Here is a 23,653-nt window from a genome sequence, read left to right as displayed (position 1 = left end):
ATGGAATGATATACAATTGTTCTTTAAAAGCCCAACACTTTTTCCCAATATTTGTTGGCAAAATAGGTCTGTGCAGTTTAATTTTTTACCAAATTACCATAGCCATTGTGGAATTATAACCTTGAATTATTTATTTTAAAAAAGCCGTTATTATTGACTGTTTCCGCTCTTAGATCCCTATCATTATCAAACTTGCAGACCAATGTTTAGGATAATATCATAGACAATAGTGTTTTATTACTGATTCACCACATGGACTTCAGAGTTACGGTCCTTGATTTATCTGTAATCTCCCTATAACCTTCACCAAGAATGTTATTCATCATTAAGTACACAAGTTTTCATCCCGGCCGACCGAGTTTTTAGTTACTTTTCACTATCTGACGTATCTCTTAAATTATTCAATTATACCTGCAATAGTTGTAAAATGATGATTATTATTCTTGATTTAAAGCACACATTTTAAAGATTGCTATCTGAAAATAGACAACTCTGATATGGTTGTTCTCATTTGAGAGAAATATTCAATATTGTTAATAATTTCAATTTCCTGTTAATATCTTCTAAACAATGAATAAAATATTTTTGCGCAGGAAATGGAAGCCAAACATTTTACTTTATTGTTTGCATGTAAAACAAATGTCAGGGTTGCCACTTAACTTGAAAAGTCATGGAAATTTAATTTTTTTTTCAAGGTCAGTGAAAAGTCAGGGAATTTAAAAAAATGGTCAGTGAAAAATGACATTTCAAAAAAGTCAGTGAAAAGTCAGGGAAAAACAAAATGTGGGGTCGATACATAAGTTATTTAGTGGCTATGGCAGTCTTCAGGTATCATTTGTTTTAATAGATTCAACAGTATATTTTTAATTGAAATGTTTTGACTATTTTTATGTACATAAAACATTAACATGTGTAAAGCATGTTCAAAAATGTACATTTATCTTTTTGTATCCTTGAAGGCTGAAAGGCTTTGCAACCCTTGCCCCAAGAGCTGATTGATACTATATTTTATGCTTTGCATGATCATTAGAGATGACAGCATGAAAGAGCTATACTAACTTTGCTCATTTATTTCAGTTATCAAGAAGACCTGCTTCTGCTCCTAACTGCATGATTTTCATATAATAACCTACCAGATATCACAGATCATAAATTGATTTTCTTTTCTAATTTCAGATTTAATATAATGTACACATAGATAGACATACTACCAGCATGAGTAAAATGACATTATTTAATGATTGTTGGCTCAAAGACCCTGAGTTTTCATCATGAGTTGGCAAAAATTCTAAACTCTAAAATCAAAAACTCTAAAAATGAAAACAAAGCACGCTGCCTTATATATGGTGGAGGTTCCTTTACGCTAAGAAACATGGGAAAACAAGCTCTAAGGAGTCATGCCAAAGGCAAAAAGCAAAACCATAACTAACATCACATGTATCTACCTATAGAAGTATGTTTTGTTCATAGGTTTTGAGACATAGTCATTTTATGTGTGGTTGTACATGCATAACTTTTTATCTTTGGTATTGTGGTATTTACTATATCATGCATAATTTAGTACACAAGTAGTACTGCTTTGTTATTTGTTAAATATTTTATGTTAAAGAATAGAATAAACATTAAATGGGTGGATTTAGTCGGCTGTATGGGGAGGAGGAGGCCGAATATGTCACGAAATTAGTCAGTGAAAACGAAGATTTGGTCAGGGAAAAGTCAGTGAATTTTATTTCATCCGGTTGGTGGCAACCCTGAATGTCCTTGCAAGACTATTTCTCGCCATGTACTTAAGGACAGGACAAAATAATACATATGATACTAGCAGCTCGCCACTAAAGGCTGAACATTATTTTTTTGGTTGGGGAAATAAGCTGTTCTTAAACGTTTCATGCACAAAAAAATGGCTGCTTTGTTTAAGAACTTGAGTTCATGAACTCATTGACATATTAAGCAGCGGATGCAAGAGATTTAAAGGTATATCTTCGCAGAGAGCTCAAAAAGTTGTTTCTGCTAATTTGTGTCATGCTTTATCACAAATAAATTAAAATAGTTTGCATCATGAATTAAAGGATTTTAATTCTATTCAAAATTAATTGGTAGTTTACCAATGTGCTTTTTATGTTTGACTAAAACCTCTACGTCTTCAAATTTAGTACAAAAGGTAAATTGTTGCATGGAGAGCGGTCATTGACTAGATAAGTTGCAATCAGACACAAATTCTCTTTGAAATCTCTTAATTACAAATATCAGCGTAATAAAACGCATTAACATACAGATAACAGCTTCTAACTACTTCGCTGAATATAAAATGGAGCATGCTTCCTCGAAGCGCTATATCAAATAGTAACATACCATATATTTCAATTGTCAATAGAAATGTTATGTAAAATACATTAGATGCCATGTGAGGACACATAGTATTATGTGATGTATCATTTATATCTACATACAAAATATGCAGTTTAAACATACTTTTATATGTGTTTTGTTTGATATTTCCACAGTTTTTGTCGAGGCGCCACAGTGTTTTTTTAAGTACCACCTCTTTTGATACCTTGGCTGAACAATGTCCCTATATGTCATATATTTATATATGCAAATACCAGCAAATATAAGTGTATGAAAGTGGATTTGGAAATTTGATTATGTACTTTGTATTGATTTATAAATTGGATAAATATGCATTAATATTTTAATACATAAATATGTCATACACTACAAAACAAACAATTCATGTGATGGATAAGGGAATTACAACTGAGAAAAAATACAACAACAATTTAACCTTTGTTTTTAGTATAATTATTTAAAAATGTAAAATCCCAACCTTTATTTTCTAGGACAGGATATACGCCAAATATATTTTTGAAGATATTTCGTGAAAGAAAAAAGAAAAAATGCACTCTCTCTGCTTCGACAGTCCTTCATTTCCTAACTGTCATTTTATGCTACTTATTCTGGCTGTTACTTTCGAAAGGATGGCGGCGTTATTTGATGACTTGTCACAAATGAGTTATTATATACATGACTCATGCCTGAAATAGTGAATGGTTGATTGTATTGTCAAAATAATGGCAGTGTTAAAATTATTGTATTGTTAAAATCCATGCGTGCTACCTAAAGCAACATTACACACTAGCTTGCAATTACTGCGTATGGAGAAGAACCTTATAAGATTTTGATCGTTTGTTGTAATCCGTTTTTTGGAATAACGTGACTCTGTTGTAACTGTATATGATATGCAAAGGTACACATGTACCATGTTTGTTCGTGAAGTAAAATATGTTTAATTAAACTAAATGGTGAATAGTTTAATTTTAAGTCATGACTAAAGATGCACATGGACAAAGATAACCTTTAGCTTGTTAGTGATATGTTCAAACGGGCAAAAGTGATCAATCGAAAACATATATAACCCGGATTATAAAACTATGCATGAATTTCACCATGGTGAAACACAATAATTGAAAGTAAAAAAGAAGCTTCAACTTGTGCTAATTTAATAAAATATATGAAGAAGTAATATAATTCAGAGCAATAACATCTCAACTGTATCTTATTCCCTTTCCCAGAACTGGGAAGACAATAAAATTGTAATATGAGCAATATGAGTACTACATCAAAGGATAGACATTCTTATGTGATTTTTCTTAATTTTCATGTAATGAGGTTCATAAATCCTAACTTTATGATGAGCTTTGCAGATCAAAGGGTCACTGATTTTTTTTATTGGTAAAAGAAACAACTGATTTTTTTCATGGTACTTTGAGTGATATCGGACCAAAGTTTTTATTGAGCAGGTATATTGCACTAGCTTTGTTTAGTGCATTGAGGCAGCTTACTAATTGCCTTTAATTAAAAGACAATTACCTGCAATCAATTGTACACAAACCAATAAACCATTGTTAATGAAAACATTTCAGGGATTAAACTCAGCAGGTATCGAATATTGTTTTGTTTTTCTTTATCACATAGTGACACATCAGACACAATTTGTTGCTCCATCCAAGAAGTGGGGGTATTTCAGTCTGTCTGTTTGTCGGTCGGTCGGTAGACCAGTTTGTTAACAATCAATAAATCGTCGAGGCATTGTCCAATTGGCTTGATACATCATATGTACATTGGCCTTGGACAGTAGATGGCCCCAATTGAAATCAGGGTCACTAGGTGAAAGGTCAAGGTCACCATAAGTGTGAAAATCGTTTTCGGTCAACAACTCGTCAACAAATTGACTGATTGGCTTGATACTTCACATGTGCATTGGCCTTGGACAGTAGATGACCCATCTTAAAATTGAGGTCATTAGGTCAAAGGTGAAGGTCATGGTCACAATAAGTGTTAAAATGGTTTCCAATCAATAACTCATCAACTCAAGCAAAGGTCAAGGCCACAATAATTGTGAAAATCGTTTCCGGTCAATAACTCGTCAACAAATTGACTGATTGGCTTGATACTTCACATGTGCATTGGCCTTGGACAGTAGATGACCCCTATTGAAATTGAAGTAACTAGGTCAAGGTCACTGTCACAATTAGTGTGAAAATCGTTTCCGATCAATAACTTGTCAACGAAATGACCGATTGGCTTATTACTTCACATGTTCCATGGTCTTGAAAAGTGGTTTACCCCTATTGAAAATGGGTTCACTATTTCAAAGGTCAAGTTCACTGTGACATTAAGTTTTTAACTGGTTTCCGTCCAATATGTCATCAAAGGATTGAGTGATAGGTGTCAAGGCCCTGTTTGTTGGGGGGAGGGGGGCATCTTTCTCCGACCGCAGAGCTCTTGTATTATGAAGCTTTTCATGGTGTTTATGTTAATAAATGGTCTTACTGACAACAATATGTAACTTAAAACAAATGATCTAAAATAAAGACAAGGTACTGTCATGCCCATTAATAAAATCTTTACAGATGTGCATGTCCAGATGGTCATTAAAGGGTGTTGTTAATGTTTTTAAGTCTCGGATAACTATTTTCTTGAGGCTGTGAGATGCCAACATTATTTTAATCCTTTCTTTTGTTATGCCCCCCTTCGAAGAGGTCCGTCCGTCCGTCCACCAGATGGCTTCTGGATGATAACTCAAGAACGCAAAGGCCTAGGATCATGAAACTTCATAGGTAGATTGATCACGACTGGCAGATGACACCTATTGATTTTCAGGTTACTAGGTCAAAGGTCAAGGTCACAGTGACTCGAAATAGTAAAATGGTTTCCGGATGATAATTCAAGAACGCTTAGGCCTATGATCATGAAACTTCAAATGTACATTGATCATGACTGGCAGATGACCCCTATTGATTTTCAGGTCACTAGGTGAAAGGTCAAGGTCACAGTGACTCAAAATAGTAAAATGGTTTCCGGATGATAACTCAAGAATGCTTATGTCTAGGATTATGAAACAACATATGTACATTGATCATGACTCGCAGATAACCCCTATCGATTTTCAGGTCACTAGGTCAAAGGTCAATGTCACAGTGACTCGAAACAGTAAAATGGTTTCCGGATGATAACTCAAGAATGCTTACGCCTAGGATCATGAAACTTCATAGGAACATTGGTCATGACTGGCAGATGATCCCTATTGATTTTCAGGTCACTAGGTCAAAGGTCAAGGTCACAGTGACTTGAAACAGTAAAATGGTTTCCGGATGATAACTCAAGAATGCTTACGCCTAGGATCATGAAACTTCATAGGTACATTGATAATGGCTGGCAGATGACCCCTTTTTATTTTCAGGTCACTAGGTCAAAGGTCAAGGTCACAGTGACGGGAAAAAGTAAAATGGTTTCCGGATGATAACTCAAGAATGCTTACGACTAGGATCATGAAACTTCATAGGAACATTGATCATGACTGGCAGATGACCCCTATTAGTTTTTAGGTCACTAGGTCAAAAGCCAAGTTCACAGTGACTCAAAACAGTAAAATGATTTCCTGATGATAACTCAAGAATAATAAGGTTAGGATAATGAAATTTCATAGGTACATTTGATCATCACTGGCAGATGACCCCAATTGATGTTCAGGTCACTAGGACAAAGGTCAATGTCACAGTGACAAAAACCGATTTCACTCAATGGCTGCCACTACAACTGACAGCATATCTGGGGGCATGCATGTTTTACAAACAGCCCTTGTTATTTGTTATTACTCCTTCCATCATTTCAAAGAAATGTGTATACTTTTATGGAGGCAGTGATTATGTTGCAAGAAGAGTGCATTTTGTAAGGACTTTTGCTGTTTATGGGTCTTTCAAATATTTGTCATGATATACCCAAACATATATCCTAATCAAAGTACTGACAGTACTGGTATGATGATGCTTTTGAAGAGGATTAATATAAAAGCATCTATTTAAGTTTATCTTCATTACGGGGAAGTAGTACCCGTGGGGAACGTGATCCATTCAGCGAAACTTGGAGGCGGGTTTCATTCTCGATCAAATATAACAATAAATATCTTTTAAAAGATATTCGACGTGTATTTTCTGTACCACTTATCTTTAAAAAAAACGTTATGTTACAGTAAACGTATGTGGGTTATAACATTACGTTTCAGCATATAGATTCAAAACTTGGCATGCTCTTTAATTACACCATGCTCTTTAATTTCACATGTATACCATACCAAACTTTATATTTCTTTGTTTATTTTCCTAAGTTAATGATGCTATGTGTACGGACGTGATTTCACATGCCCATGTGCATGAACATATAATTTTTCTCTTTTGATTATTGTTTTTTTTCTCTAATTCAATAAGCTTAGGCATGTTTGTTCGTTAAGTTCGGCAATAATTTCATGATGATTACCGAAAGTAGGTATGAGCACATAGTCGTCAGAGCACTTGAATACGTGAGTTCGCCCATGAACACATAGTAAGGTTCACTAAATCTTCGCGATATGACCTAATATGTGTTTGAAACAGCAAACAATATCCAACAAACGAATGAATAATCAAACATAGTATGTGCACTGATGTTGCTCTTTAATTTCTGTTTGAAAAGTTTCTTAAATATGCAAAATGAGAAAGCACGCATAAGAGCGAGTTTCACAAATGTCAGACGGCCATTATGCTGTTTATATATCATAGTCGCTACAACAATTACAAATGGCAGGTTCGAAATAATTCGTTTTCTTTACACTCATGATCGCGTTGAAAGTTAATTATACACGTTTTAATTCGCAATTAATTTACTGAATCACGACAAATATCAAATACAATACAGAAAATGCATAGTTGTTTCATTGATCTATAAACATATAATGGATTGAATATCACTGATTTAAAATTAATGTTTTCAAACTATAATTAAACCTTTTTCCCATAATATGCTGTCCTATTTATAGCTGAGCTTCCTATACCTTTATCAATGATAATCAGCGAGGTATGCCGATTAGAAAAATCTATATCGGACTGGCTCGGTCTTTTACATAGGTCGCCATTGTGAAGAATTTTTTCATGGTATGATAACTTAGACGAGCTGCTTTGCAGCATCGTCAAAAACAACTACTAAAGTTAACAAAAACACAAAACAAAATATGCAAATAAGCTAATGATTAAACAACTACAATTTTGTCAAAGGATTGATTTTAATTATAAAGACTGCGTACTATACTTAGTACTATACTCGGCATACAAAGATTTGTATCATTTAGAATAACAAAATTGCCAGGTTGAGAAATGTTTATGTTAATTTGACTTTTTTTATGAATGTTTTCAAATATGACTGAAGTTTTGATATTTTATTTATAGAGAATGAAACACGTTTTTAAACCTAGTTGGTTAAAAGTGCCGTGTACCATTTACTTATGTCAGTTGAAAGTTCACAGTGCTCTTTTAGCAGTGTTTGAAATCGTGGGAAAGATATGCCTTAATTATTTTGCTAAAAGTGAAACTTTAGCAGTACAAACACTTTGGAAACTAAAATTATTTTGTCTCAAGGACTTTTCAGAGAGATTCCATAAGGCTTTGGTTATGATTTTCTTCTTGCAGATTTATGTTTTCCTAATAATCACAGTTCATCTGTACGTTAAGGTTTTTATATTTCCAGCATTAGTTTATCAGATTATGCTTGAAAAAAACGAGAAAGGAAAAACCAGGCCCTTTAACTGGAAGCAGAACCAGTTAATAAGCTCATGCATTTAGTAAAATAATGTCTTAAAATTACCCCAAAACTTAATAAAGCCTTGCTGATTCAGAAGAATACTTGCATAAAGGCAGGCATGTGCCTCTTTTCTAAATAATTTGTTAGGAAACACTTGAGAATTTGTTAAAAACAAAAATTCTCAGATACAACTAAAGTGCAACAAAGATATTGGCAACAACAATCAAGTTAAGGAAGACAATTTCTTTACAATAATTTTACTGCACATTCTCATTTTTGCATTGTGTGATATTGAAATTTATCAGATAAGTGAATTGAGATGAGGCATTGAAAATGTAACTCTGTTTCATTCAGTTGTTTTCTCACATTTTCTTCTTTATTGATTTATTTTTGTGTTTTTGAAGATCATGGTTTCATCACTTCCTGCAAATTCTATTCAAAATAAACAGTGTACTTTAATGGGTGACTATGGTATAAAACATGGTTGACATTTTGCGTGGGAAAAATAGTCCAATATCTTAATCTATTTGATGTTATTCATCCGTCTGTACCTGTTGGCCAATTAAATCACATGCGCTACTAGCAGCAAGTTGTTAGCTTCCTTATTAACAAGGAAAAGTAAGCCTTTAGCCTTAACTCTTTCAGTGTCGGAACCGAATTTTGAAGGCCTTTGCAAACAGTTTGGATCTAGATGAGACGCCATGAACGTGGCGTCTCATCAGGATCAAAACTGTTTGCTATTCTGATAGTATACTTAGAAAAAATTCGAAGAAAATGCAAATTTAGAAATTCAGCAGACGACATTTTAGCAGACGACAAATTTCCCAGCATTCTAAGGGTTAAAGAAGATGTCACCAATGAAGATTCACTGAAAGAGGTAAGCTTTTATAAAGATTGCTAAAGAAAAACATGATTTGACATGTAATGAACATAAAAAAGGCCATAAGCATAGAATAATGCCCAAAGAAATATCATATATTATGTAAAAAAAACACAAAAGAAACTCCATGAACATGGAAGAAATGCCATAGAAAAGAAATGATTGTAGAAGAAATAGGAACCCCAAGTAAATGCCTCCAACATACAAGAAACCCCTGAAGACAGACCATACAACAGAAGAAGTAATCGTAAAGAAATGCGTTATCATAGAAAGATACCCACCAAAAAGCAATAATTGTAGAATAACTATAAACTGTAATTTTCTTGTGTAAAGCATAACTCTAAAAGTAATGAATGGATTAAAATGAATTTAAAACATCTTTTATTGATAACAGGCTTTGGGAGAAAGTTCGGAGTTAAAGTACTAAATACATGATTTGGTAGTTAAGTGTAGAGAAGAAACAAATTATGCAAGTATGTTTAAAAAAACCATGACATGCAGCAGAACGGGTTCAGATGTCTTAAGTTAGACCTAGCCGTATGATAGCACTTGGGATGTTGAGTCAGTGTTTTTTTTCCACCATTTTGGGAATGGGGCCGGGTCCCTTTGAATTGGGAAAATTCACGGCGTTTTCACTAAAATTGGGAAATCAGTGTTGTTGCTGTTTTGCTAAAACAAATGCTTTAAATTGAGAATAGAAGTGTTTTTCAGTATTATTTTTAATAAGGTTGAGCTGATATGGCTGGATGGGAGATGAACAAAATGTTGAAATCTAAAAAAAAAGTGTTTGAAACATTCAATTGGGAATTTTTAGGTCCCATTTGGGAAAAATATATACTTTTTTTCAATTGGGATGGGGCTGAAAACCAGATCCGATTTTTAACCAAAAAAAACACTGTGAGTTTCTGCTTGCTGGTTATATAGGCCTCTTGTCCAGCTCCGCTGTATGATATTTTCTGAATACGGTCGGAATATGAAACTCTTAGTAATACGGGCGTTGACCGTTTATTTGTATCACTTTTCTGAAATACAAAGAGACATTACCGTATAGGGATACAAGTCAAATAATTTCTGCCGTCACCTATTTTCGCGATGGAAAATCATAGAGCGCTGGAGCACATAGACACTTCGACAAACGCTATACGACACGTAGATGCATTCCTCATGAAATAATACGGCATGGCAGTAATTATTAAGTAGCGAATCGTACTCTATGTTATTGTAATATATGTTTTTGACCGCCAAAATGCATTTTTTTGTTTTTCTTCCGGTTTGCCTGTTTCCCGGCCTTAAGCCGTAACGGGCAACAAGTCGTATTCCACAGACTGGTTTACTACAAAACGCGATAACTTTCGGCAACATAAGTTCGTTAATACAACCCGTCTAAAATGTATTGCATAAATCCAGATTTCTTTCGAATTTATTTGCTTCGATCTATTTGATTTCTGATTGTTATTATTATCCTCATAAATCAATAAACGCTTGTTTAAAAATAATGATTTTTAAAACATTATAGTCGGCATCGGTATTGTCGCGGTATTTCAAATGCGCCACCCTACAGTACGTGCTGTTTATATGTCAGAGTTCGTGACACAATTTGCATTCGCTCTCAGAAAGCAGTTTTACATGTGATCATTATCAATATTCTGGTAAGTTGCGGTTGTAATCCATCAGAAACAAGTTTATTTACAAAATGTATTGATATTGCGACTTAACTGTTTTGTATTTTAGCTTAGTTTCAACTTGTTAACACCTTGTCTGCTCTCACTTTGTCGAGGTTACATATCACTATATACAGATAAGGCTTAAAACCCCTAAATCTCATACTGTTGGATTTTCGTACCAAAATATTCCAGATTGTTCAAAATTTAACAAAAAACTACTGGAATTTACAAAACGCCTGTATCATTTATCAAATTTTAAGATGTGTGTTCACTGTTGGTTTTCCATTTTTAGAAGCTGTCCTACCTGATATTGCAACTTAACTGTTTTGTATTTTAGCTTAGTTTCAACTTGTTGACACCTCGTCTGCTCTCACTTTGCCGAGGTTACATATCACTATATACAGATATGGCTTAAAACCCCTAAATCTAATACTGTTGGATTTTTGTACCAAAATATTCCAGATTGTTCAAAATTTAACAAAAAACAACTGGACTTTACAAAACGCCTGCATCATTTATCAAATTTTAAGATTTGTGTTCACTGTTGGTTTTCCATTTTTAGAAGCTGTTCTACCAAGCACTGGGCATCACACAAGCCATTCTATTGAGCAAAACTGACAGTTTTGGTTTCCAGAAATCAACAAAGGAGGGATTCCTGTACTATCAAAGGTTTCCATGGAATGAAGTTTTTAGCCATGGGGATCTTGTTTATTGGTTCTGAAGGTTTACTTCAAAGGAACATATGTGAAATTTTAAAGAACTATGTAGAGTCTATATATGTCTGTCTGTAAACAAACATCAGCTATCACTTTATAAAGACGTATGTTCAAACATTGTCAATGGGTTGTTAAATTAACGATTTGAAGGCAATTAACATGTTGAAGAAAAACGATTGTTCCGATGCAAATTTAGCCTATATGTCGACCAGTGTCTGCAACTAAATGTTAAACTTGCAATAAAACAACTTACCACAAGTTGGTAAAAGAACTCCGTACGTAGATGTTGTGATCATTTAGTAATATATCGTTTTGAATAAACTGCATACTATTCAGTATTATTCTTGTTTTTCATAATTCATTGAATGGATTATGATACATAAGGAATTCATTAAACAGTTTTTCAAAAGATAACTTCACTTCGTAACTACATAATACGTAAATATTCTTGTAAGTTGATGGCAGTGTTTAAGCATTACTGATTGTGTAACTAGTCTTTTATGTGCAAATAAATGATGTGAAGTGTTCACTTCTTTATATTGTATCGCAATGCATTTCCATATACGTTTTATATATGGACTCAGGCTTTTTCCGCCCTATGCCACGGGTCCAAAATTCGGCCCCATTCCCAATGCAAATCTGGTTGTTTTTTCCCCAATTGAAAAAAAAAATCCCAATTAAAAAAAAAAAATTATTTTTTTTTTTTTTTTTTTACCCTTAAAATATATAAGTTGACCTGATCCGGTGTAGAAAATAGAAAGTATTGCATAATTAAATTATCTGTTGCCTTGAATTTCTTTTAAAAACTGTAAAATATGTTAATGATTATTTAAGACTTTCCTTATTTTCCTCAAAATCTGGCGCTTCGCGCGATTTTTTTCACCTCAAAAAAGGCCAAGCCTTTTCCCCATATTTAGATTAAAAAACCTGCACTTATCACACATGTTCAAAATATTTTGTAAAATTTTAATAATAAGTTATCAAAATAGTCTTTATTTACCAGTTAACGGCTTCTTTCAAATATAAGAAACACTATTTACATGCGATAAATTTTCCCAATTGAGCCAATTTTGCGATTAATTTTTTTCCCAAAATGGAGGTTTTCACGGCGCGAAATTCCCAAAACTCCAGTGTGGCGTTTTCCCAAAATGGAGTGGAAAAAGCCTGGGACTGAATATACTTACATAATGTACATGCTTCTTCTAAGCCTAGACAGACTGACATATAAATAAGCTCACATGATTACTGAAATATAAGTGTGTGTTGTTTGTGTTATTAGAGTGTATAAATTTAAAAAAAAAAGGATGATATAACCTTATGTTTGTTTACATTTAAATATTTACCATACAGCTACAAACTAAGTGTATGCAGTTTAGACTGTGCTTTTTGAATTACTACAAAATGGCTTGTTCTTAGTGGAAACATAATTTAAACTATGCGACAATAGTTTGCAAAAGAAAACTTTAATCTTGTGAGATACCGGTATTTATGAAATATTTCAATTGCAAAAAAACAAAAACAAGTAAGATATCCTTCAGTTCACATAATTATACATTGATAATCCTGTCAATCACAATTGATCAGACACATTACATTATTTTGATTATGTTAAATCAGTTTATGATTGAATCAACAGCTTTATTTGACTCGAGACATTTAATGAAATAACTGTTTCCTGTATAGGACCAGTACTTGGCATCTTAAGGGTGATCTAAAGAACACTTCCACTTAAGGGATCAATGCCGAGACCCCCAAGTCACTAAGCGGACACCATATCTACTACGCCGCAGCCACCGAACCAGCTTTAAATTCCAGAGGCTGAAAAAGCACACAATTATGAGATATTAAATGTTAAAGCATGGCAGATGTAAAACGTTGTTTTTTTCATCAAGCAAAACATAAGATTTATTTTGGTAGAGTTACTTTATTATTGAAACAATTATAATGTTTTTTTACACAATAATGTCCAAATATTTATTACGATATGTGGTTATCAAATAAGCTTTTGCCCGTAAATTAGGTAGCACCTAGTATCATATTAATAACATGGTCATTATCTATAAGGATGCAACTTTTTCCACAAATTATCACATGTCAAAAAGATCTAGTACATACTAGTTTAATCCATTCAAATACGTATTTTATTGCGCTATGAAACAGAAGCAAAAAGACATGAAATAATGGCAAGTCTACGTTTTTTTTGTTCTGTATATATTTCGGAGTTTTCGATATTTGTTGTCATGTTAACATGTTGTGTGTGTATTCCCCGGACAAATCATTGTACAACTTTAAGGCTATTAATTTAAACTTTGTCTTCCGTCATTTCATTTCCACATTCATCACAAAATGTGTCTGAAGTCTTTGGTGTATGCAAAACACAATAATTGTTCGGGGAGACACTCCCACAAGTTTACAGACTTGTTGATATTCATGAAAATCTTTTCTTTTTTTCAAGTGTGCTATGATCATGAAGGTGGAGTGTAACCTTAGATCTTTAAGGAGTGTACATATTGTAACCCATGTCATTGAATTATCATGACCAATGAATACATATAAGGATCGTTGTCTGAAGCCAGAAAATATTTACTTCAGGCAATATAAGATTTGCATATTTACATGCACTTTTTCTTGTCAACATGTTTGTATAAAGCTGCATTAGTGGCATGATAGTCTACATGAAAACAAGTTTTTTTATGCCCCCGGAGGAGGGCATAAAGTGATCGGACCGTCCGTCCGTCTGTCTTTCCTTCACACTTTGCGTTTCGGTTTTGCGTTTAGGTTTAGAAAAATGCTCATAACTTCTATGTCGCTTTAGATAGCAACTTGATATTTGGCATGTGTATCTCATGGAGCTGCACATTTTGATTGGTGAAAGGTCAAAGTCATCCTTTAAGGTCAAAGGTAAAAAAAACAAATCCAAGGGAAGTAATACGGGCAAAAGCCCGCGTAGCGGGCCTTGACCGTTCATGCGTATGGAAATTTAGACAAAAAATAGACAAGGGATGCATCTGAAAAAATTTCGACACGCGACATGTATTTTCGCGATGCAATTACCTCCCTTGTATACTTATCTCGTCCATGTTCAGCCTCCGTTTGTTTAGTTGCGAATTTATTTCATTCTATAAATTCAACATCTTAATGTTATTATTATCCTCACAAATCAATAAATAAAACTGTTTAAAAAAATTGATTCGCTGAATTCATGAGCATCGGCGTTATTTGAGCTTTCAAATGTTAAATGGGAAGCTAACCACTGCGCATACAGCGTCCGGTGAATAACGACACCGTACAGTACTGTTTACTTGTCAGAATTCACGACGCATTTACCATTCGCTCTCAGAAAGCAGTTTTACCCGTGATCATGAGCAATAGTTGGGTAAGTTGCGGTTGTTATCCACGAGGAATACGTTTATTTGACAAATTTAACGTTATTGCGATTTAACTTTTCAGCATTTTAGCTAATTTTAACTGGTTTTAACTTCGTCCTCACTCACTTTTTCATAAAATGTTACACATCACTATATTAAAGATTAGGCCTCAAACCACTTAATTTATAAAAAAAAAATCGGTTGGTAATTATTGTATTTGGTTACATAAAATATCAATGTATTGTTAAAGATAGCCTTTTATAAAACGGAAACTGCTGTCGTCACATAGCAATTTTTCGCCGATTTTTAATTTGAGTTTAGTTCTATCTATGGCTATTCATTAAAACTATTTAAACAAAACAGTATCCATGTATTAAACGTTTTGGTTATATTTCTTAAAAATATTCTACATGATTATTCAAAGATCCTCTCTCTTTGGTATGTAAAGATACGCTGTGATTGTTGATAATATTTCAACTCGTACTCTATTGTTTTCGTACCAAACTGTGAATGTTTGTAAACAATATTTAAACTTGTTCTGGATCATTTTGTACTACAGTAAACGGGTTCATACTGTAAAAAAGCTGTGATTACATAAACATAGGATATTGCCTTATAAATGTGTATTTTATTGTTTTTTCTTTTGTTAAATATTTTAGAAGATGGTCTGTCAAGCACTGGGTGTCACACACTCCATACATTATTCTGCGCGGCATAACTGACTGGATGCTAAATACTCAACAACGATGCCATTCTGGATCTATCAAACTTGCCAGTGATGGAAATTATGCAAGGGTAAAGAAAAAGACCACTTTCAAGCTCAATTACTCGTGAATCATTGTTGTGTATACTTTTTTGGCTTTAATTGAATACCAAAAAAAATCAGAAGAAGTAGTACCAGAAAATAAATGAAAGAAAAGGTGTATTTAATAGTAAATAAATTTCTGCTGTACAGAAAAAACTCCTTCTGTATGCGTGTTTACTTGCTTGTTTCACTATAGTAAACACTATTTGATTTATGGTACCATATGAGGATTGTGAATTATTTTAATTTAACATTAAACGGTCATATTAATATGTTGGGTAAGGAAGGAAGAATACAATGTTGACATTGAAATCATATAATATACTCGCTTTAAGTAAAAAAAATGATCATTTCCCCCTTCTACTTCATCTTCCGTCTTCAGCATTTTGAAATCCCTGCATATGTTCAAGAAACATAAAACACAATTTTAATATTTATTAATATTATTTTAATATTATTTATATTTTGACTGTTTAGAAATGAGTTTATTTTTTTGGTCTTCACATATAAATGCATGTTTGTCAAAAAATGTCATTCAGTGATTCATTTCTAGCAGGGCCTAGATGAAATCATGGATGTCATACTGCTGTAAATAGACACATGTAAAGATAGATAAAATATATGTTGTTATGCAAGTGATTTAACGATGCCCTACAATTTATAATAAAATTTATCCTGATATTTAAACATTTATTTTACTTTAAAAGCCGTTACTTTTATCTATTCAAGAGGCTTTTAAGATAGATTATAATATGAAAGATAGATTTATGATAGATAATCATAATTATCAGCATCATCAATCATCATCATCGTCATCTTCATCAAACATCATCATCATTATAATGATCTTCACCATCATCATCATAATTATACTCAGCATCACTATAACATTCATTATTCATAATCATCATTACCATAAGCACACTGTTCCAATGCATGTCCAAGTGAAAATATATTTTAAGGGGAACAATTTTTTATCTAAGGTGACACACATTTCCTCATTTAAATATGAGCTATGTTTTATTTTTGAAAGGTTATAACAAAAGTACCTTTCTGCCCATTCAATATTTCAAATTATTTGAAAATTGAGATTCCAACAATAATGGCCAATCATTCCACTAAATTGTCAACTTAAATTGGGTAAGAAACCAACAATTGATGTGTGTCTAGTTAAATATTGTGTTTTACATTCTATAAGCGATGCTCTATGTATTCAATGGTACACAAAATACACCTAAGTGTGACATTGACCAAGGACACTAAATTTGTGCAGTAAAATGTTTAATGCTGCTATAAATTGTCATTTTGTTGTAATGTTTGTGTCACAATAATTGTTGCATGTCAACAACAAAGAGAAACACTGTACATTCAACATGGAACTAACAGGAGTCCTAAAATTACTGCAAGTACATGTAAAAATATTTTTGAAAAGATGTCAGAGGATGGCTTGTTTAGATTTCTTTTTGTCCCAAATATTTTTTCAAGCAACTTTCTCAAAATGCTGTGATTATCAATCCCAAGAATAATATGTGGATCATAACCCTGCAACTACTGGAGGTATTAAAATAACGGTACTCAACATATTCAGTTCCCAATAAACTCCTTGTGATCTACAATTTTTAAAGCTTGTTGCTGTAATATTATAACTGTTGTTTAGCCCTCAGAAACGCACTTTGATGCATTTGAAGTCCTTAAGAAAATCAAATTAAATTTACCATAAGTCCTTTCTTTGTATATTAAAGTTTGAAACCCTTCATTTCCAACCCTAAGATACTGATGAATAACAAACAGCATAAAACCTGAACAGACTGTGAGTTACTCGCAAGCTGTTCTGATTTTATGCTGTTTGCACATAGCCATTTTCACTTTGCTTCTGAGTGAGAAAGGGTCAAGTTATCTAAAGCCCCCATGTTCTTTTTGTCCATTCAGTTTGAAATAAAAGGCCATTTTATTGGTAGAAAGTAATGTTCGAGATGTGATTCCGTGAAAGGAAACATGTCATACTGACAAAATTCTGTATACAATTAGGCTTGTCAGTATTATGTCAGAAAAGCCATTTATCTTTATGGGGATCATGCCCTGTAAGTAAATCAGCAATTAGGTGCCCAAATCAAATTATGTTTGCCAGAACTGGTAACAAACAGTTGCAGGCTGATGGTGGGTCTAACTTGCCAATTCTGTATGTGACAGTAGAACATTTTTTTTATGAAAGGAATCCCTAAGTAGTCTTGTTGGTTACTTACAAAAAGTTGTTTGTAGGCAGTATTGTGAACAAATGAAATGCGTTAAAAAATAATAACCCTTTAATTATCTGCCATTTAAAAACAAAAAAATAAGTCGGCCAGAATAAGCCAGGTTACTGTGCAGTATACTAAATAAATGAATCAGTCTCTTAAACAAATCATCACATGTAACTGGAAGAAATGCTTTACACTTTCGACTATTCTGATTTTAAAATATTGAATTTGAAATATTTTTTGAAATTTGAAAATAAATGCACCGCCCACCCCACCCCGCCCCCTTTCTTGATATTAAATATTTGGGGGGGAACAGAAATTATTTATTAAATGAAAAAAATAATCTCAATGTCCTTTAGTCATCTATGAAATTTTTATTTTAATATATTTTATACCAATAATTATAGTGTGCACATGAAAATGAAACTAAGTACAATAAATCCATAATTTAATAAGAAAAATTTATGGTGCTTACTCTGGACTTTGTCAACAAGTCTTTTTTCATTATATATATAGGATCTGGCACAAGTTGTCATCATACCATATTTTATTAAACGAGTTCAGGAATTTTGTTAGTAAGCGAGCCTTTTGCGAGCTTACTAACGAATTCCCTGGACGAGTTTAATAAAATATGGTATGATATGACAACGAGTGTCAGATCTTTTTTATCACATGCTTTAAATGAGCAAATTAAATAAATATTTACGCAAACATAATGATAAATCTCGAATATCGTTTACATTTCCTGACGTCATTTGGAATGCCTCGGCTTTTACAAAGCAAAATAACAAAATGCGATTGGTCAATAAACGAAAACTAAGCCAATGAAAACGCTTTAAAATGTGCTATTTCACATGTGTAATATAAAAAAATATGTAATGGTTGTATTACATTGGAAACAGGGTATAGCATGTCATAAACATTTTTATGTGATTCCCTTAATTACTTTTTGTGACAGAGATAGTTCTTGCACTCTGCATTTGGCACTTACCCACAATGTCTATGGGGATCACTTATTATGATATTGCTATCTTCATTTGTAATGGAATGAGAAAGTGCAAAAAATGGAAAGAAAAAAAGGAATCCTAGGAGACAAAGATTTAGTACTTTTATTCTGCACTCCTGTAAAAGCACATGTATCAATAAAGGCGTTCATTTAAATCATTTCAATAATTTACTATATGTAGTTATGTTCTTAACAAACAATAAGTAAAGGGCAATAATTACACAAACACTACAGAAAGAGTTATGGTTCTTGCAACCTGAAGTTCTTCTCAATTTACTTTACCATATAGGAAGTTATAGTTTTATTTCCTTCAATACTAATGAATTCATGCCTTGTGCTTTAACAACTTACAAAGGGTTAGTTGGCAAGCCAATGGACAAGAACTACATAGTAAAACGTTTAGATTTCCTGGATCTTAAATAACCAAGAAAACCTATAGTCAGTAGTTTAGAAATGTGATTGAAATTGAAAGCTTTCATTTCGCCTATTTATTTCACCATAGCTGAGAGATTTTAATATAATTATTCTGTGAATTAGGTGATGTGAGGAGAATAAGAGGACTACTATCATCTTCCTGATTTAAGTGCTGTGTTGATGTGAAAAAGTGGTTGACATTTGTTAGCTTTTAATACTATTAACAAGGGAACAGTTTTGCAGTATTAAAGTAATGTTATATGCAGACCCCTTCAATACCGTTTTTCCCTGTACTGTGACCCATTAGACGATTTATAAACTTTTGCCTTTCTCGATTAATTATGCATCAGGTCTTTCATATTGAATGTGTTGTTTGATTTGTTGATATTTTCTCAGTGACTAAAGGTTATTTCCTATTTATAATCAATTCCAAACATTATTTCGCAATTAAATTTCATATAGGGTGTGTGCAATAGATGTAAAATTAAAGCACTAATGGAACTTGCAAATTGTGTTTGTTTTAATACTGTTTGTTCTTCCAATTGTAATTTTTCTGCAAAAAATATTTTATTTAAAAGCAAGTTTTTAACACCATAGAATCATTAAGTCCAAAAAGTCAGAGTCTCAGTTGAAACTTGGCATTTTTTTGTAAATTATGGTCAAAAACAATTGAACATGCTTGTATAGTTCATGGTTTTCTTAGGATGTAAGATTATTAAAATTTGGGGAAACATTTAAAACTTTGATTCACAGATTTTTATTTATGTTTAATGAAACAGCTTTTACTATTTTTATAACACTATCATACAATATCTTTTTGATAAAGGATCTTTTTATATGCTACACACCTCTTGATACATGTATATGTCAACAATAAGATGTACTTATGTCCTTATTTTGTGCATTTCAAATCAAATTAAATGGCGATACTAATGTCTTTATTTCGAGCATCCCATTACAAATCAAATTGCAATATGTGTCTTTATTTTGTGCATTTCATTACATTAAATTATATTATAATACTTATATGCATGTCCTTGTTTTGTGCATTTCATAACAAATCATATAACAATAATTATTTCCTTCTTGAGTGTATTTTCTAATAAATTCACATTAAAATACTTGTGATTTAAACATATGTGTATTATTACAAATCAAATTACTATACGTCTTATTTTGTGCATTTCATAAACAAAAATAAAATAACAATATTTAAATCAATTGGATTCCTACCTTACAAATGCATATTTTGTCCACTTAAGTGCTTTTGATCCACTTAGATTGTTAATACATTCAACAGTGTGTTTTTTTTCACCATTTTGGGAATGGGGCCAGGTCCTATTCGATTGGGAAATATCTTTTTTTTGCCTAAAATTGGGAAATTAATTTAATTGATTTTATGATCACAAATAATTTAAAATTGATAATAAAAGTGATTTCCATATTATATTGTCTATGGTTCAACTCATAGAGCTGGAATCGGATATAATTGGCATGTTTAGAATTATTTTTAAAAAAAATCTTCTTTTTTGGAAAAATTCAATTGGGAATTTGCAGGTCCCATTTGGGAAAAATATGTACTTTTTCCATTGGGAATGAGTCCCCCTACTAGACCCAAATTTGAATGAAAAAAAAGTTCTATACATACTGTTTGGAGGCGTCGCTCGGTCCGCACCGCATGGAGCACCATTGCATTCCCGATGGTCGTGACAAGACAGAGGAGGGTGAGAACTACCCCGAGGGGTATCTCACGCCATAGTTCCTTTTTTGGCCCCAAGTCAGGGGACCAGGTCTCATTGCTGCTTCTGTTATCAAACAGTACCACATCCCAGTTAAAATCCACTGAATTGGTGCTCGATATGAAACTTTGATTCTCAAAGTGCAATGGATCGGTTACAGACATGTTGCTTGTATTACATTTCCCAGTTTTCATTACATCTCCTGTGCATAATTAATTAAATGCCGGAATAATATCCTATTTGATAGTTGAAAGTCCTCTCAGAATTAGAGGTTTTGTTACCTTTCGTTAAGCTGAACATTGCTGACTCTTTATATCAATATTAGTATATATTATAACCACAAGAACTGTTCTTGAACATATAAATATGTATATTTGTTGTTTATTTTTGCAAATATTTTTAAAATCACCACAGCGAATGGTTTGTTTTTTTAAATACGTCTATGAATCTTAAAAATGTTAGTATTTTTCAACTGGACTATTTAAACACAGTTACTCCTTTCATTCATAATTTCCGAATTTAACAATCACGATGTAAAACGCATTCTTTAAAACATGAAGCAAACAAAACAATGTCTTATATTGAATTATGCTTAAGAAAGGCATAAAAAGTCCCTCATCATTCCCCAATGGATACAAATGTCAAACAAATGCATCAGAAATTGTTATTCCCCTATTGCTGCATACTTTCCAGTATCTCACATTGATAAGTAAATGTTATTTTATTTTGATAAAATCACACATTACGTTTATTTAATGAATGAAATATTCTCCCTCCCAGAACTGCCATCAACTGCAGGATAGATATTGCCTTAGCATTAGATTGGTATTGGAATTTCTCCGCCATTGCCTGTCCTACAGATCCCTTTATCTTCAAAGGTGATCCTTACAAAGTATAGGAAACTATTTTTCCTGTGGTGGGCTTAAAAGATTCAAAGAACGGATTCCATATTACAGTGCAAACTGTCTTTGTGCCTCGGGAGCCTCACAAGAAAATAAAAGATTTAAAAAAGAAAATATCTTTTAAAAAAATATTTGTTGTTTATCTTATTTCGAAAATAATGGTTGAAAAGTTATAGTTGTTAATAATTTAATTAAAAAAACAATGTTAAATTGTTGCTGTTGCTGTTTTTCAGTTGTTATTCCTTATTTTTGGCATGAAATTTTTGTTATGAAAGTGTATTGCATACTTATGTAGACAATATTTACTTCATGTTTAAACAGTTTATAATTCAATACGCAGGACATTTTCAATTGATTATTGTATGTCCTCACGTGGCAATTGTTATGTATTAAAGATTTGCCATTACCTTTTGAAATGTATGTAAGCATTTTATTAAGACGTATTAAAATCACACATTTATATCTCATTTTACTACATTTTGATGGAAAATTGAAGTAAGACTGTTTTTTAAAGGGACCTTTTTCACAGATGTTGGCATGTTTTGAAGTTTGTTATTAAATGCATTAAATTAATAAACAACAGAACTGAAGAGTTCAAGTATAAAACAAACATCAATTACATCTAACAAATAATTAATAATAATAATTTCTAATGAGAGGGTATTGCGTGTTCAAAGGAAATGCATTTTTCTGCTTCTCTGTTAAGTACTGATGCAAGTTCATCAAGGCTTTAAAGGCACTTGATCACAGATGTTTGTGCATTTTTAAGTATGCCATTCAATGTGCTAACACTCACACTTAAGCAAAGTTGCAAACAATTATATTAACCTGAAAATCAATGTATATATATAAAGATGCCCCACTAAGCAATAACAGTGTACATGACTGAGGCTGAATGGTCTACTTCATGTTTGCAATGGAAAAACAGAAATAAAGTTCTAATAATGCATTTGTTTTGGCATTACAAACTGATAACTTTAAAAAAACTGTGTTCAAATAAGGACATCATACTGCTTGTGCACACAATATCTTTTTATGCCCCCGGATCGAATGATCGGGGGTATATTGTTTTTGGCCTGTCTGTCATTGTATGTGTCTGTGTGTGTGTGTGTGTTTGTGTGTGTGTCCCAAAACTTTAACCTTGGTCATTACTTTTGCAATATTGATGAAAGCAACTTGATATTAAATGGCATGCATGTGTATGTCATAGAGCTGCACATTTTGAGTGGTGAAAGGTCAAGGACTTCCTTCAAGGTCAAATGTCAAACAAATCAAAGCGGTGCATTAGGGGGCATTGTGTTTCTGACAAACACATCTCTTGTTTCACTAGACATTTATTTAAAAATAACTTGCCAAACAAGTGGGGCTAGTTGTGTGCCTATCCCTTGATCACAAGTTTAAGTCATACTTTAAGGTCTATCGTCTAAATTTGAGCATGATACAATTTGTGCGGACTGTACCTACATAATTGAATCATAAATTTTACAATAACATGCCTCTGATGTTAACTGTTTTGAGTTAATGTTTCTCAATTGATTTACTAAATATTGATGGAACATGCTCAGAATTTTTATTTTAACAATATATAGGCCAACATTGAATTTGGATAGTATTGGATTTTAAACAAGTTCACAGGATTTGGCATAGACATTTGTATGTTGATAACTTATTGGAAGGCCTTTTGGTTTGAATAAAGGACATGATTTTGGTCTATTGGAATAAAGGACATGATTTTGGTGCGATAGAGTTAAAAACAAAGTAACAAAGTCAAATCTCAGGAAAAAACATTTATTAACACTCTAGATGCCTC

At 32.6% G+C, this 23,653-nt stretch overlaps 1 protein-coding gene across 1 annotated transcript in view; it reads right to left on the bottom strand.

The window, feature by feature from the left end:
* The window catches only part of LOC127831174 (histamine H1 receptor-like), a 31,808-nt gene extending 10,883 nt beyond the window's left edge, over window positions 1-20,925 (bottom strand). The window contains exon 1 of the mRNA XM_052356168.1: window positions 20,851-20,925. Coding sequence (XP_052212128.1) covers window positions 20,851-20,892 — 42 coding nt within the window. The 5' untranslated portion in view covers window positions 20,893-20,925. The remainder of the gene's footprint in view (window positions 1-20,850) is intronic.
* Window positions 20,926-23,653: the final 2,728 nt, after the last annotated feature.

The sequence above is a fragment of the Dreissena polymorpha genome, chromosome 5 (assembly GCF_020536995.1).
Source record: "Dreissena polymorpha isolate Duluth1 chromosome 5, UMN_Dpol_1.0, whole genome shotgun sequence".
In the NCBI taxonomy this organism is placed as follows: Eukaryota; Metazoa; Mollusca; class Bivalvia; order Myida; family Dreissenidae; genus Dreissena; species Dreissena polymorpha.
Note: the sequence above shows the minus strand (reverse complement) of the source record. Positions and strands in the feature narration are given on the sequence as shown.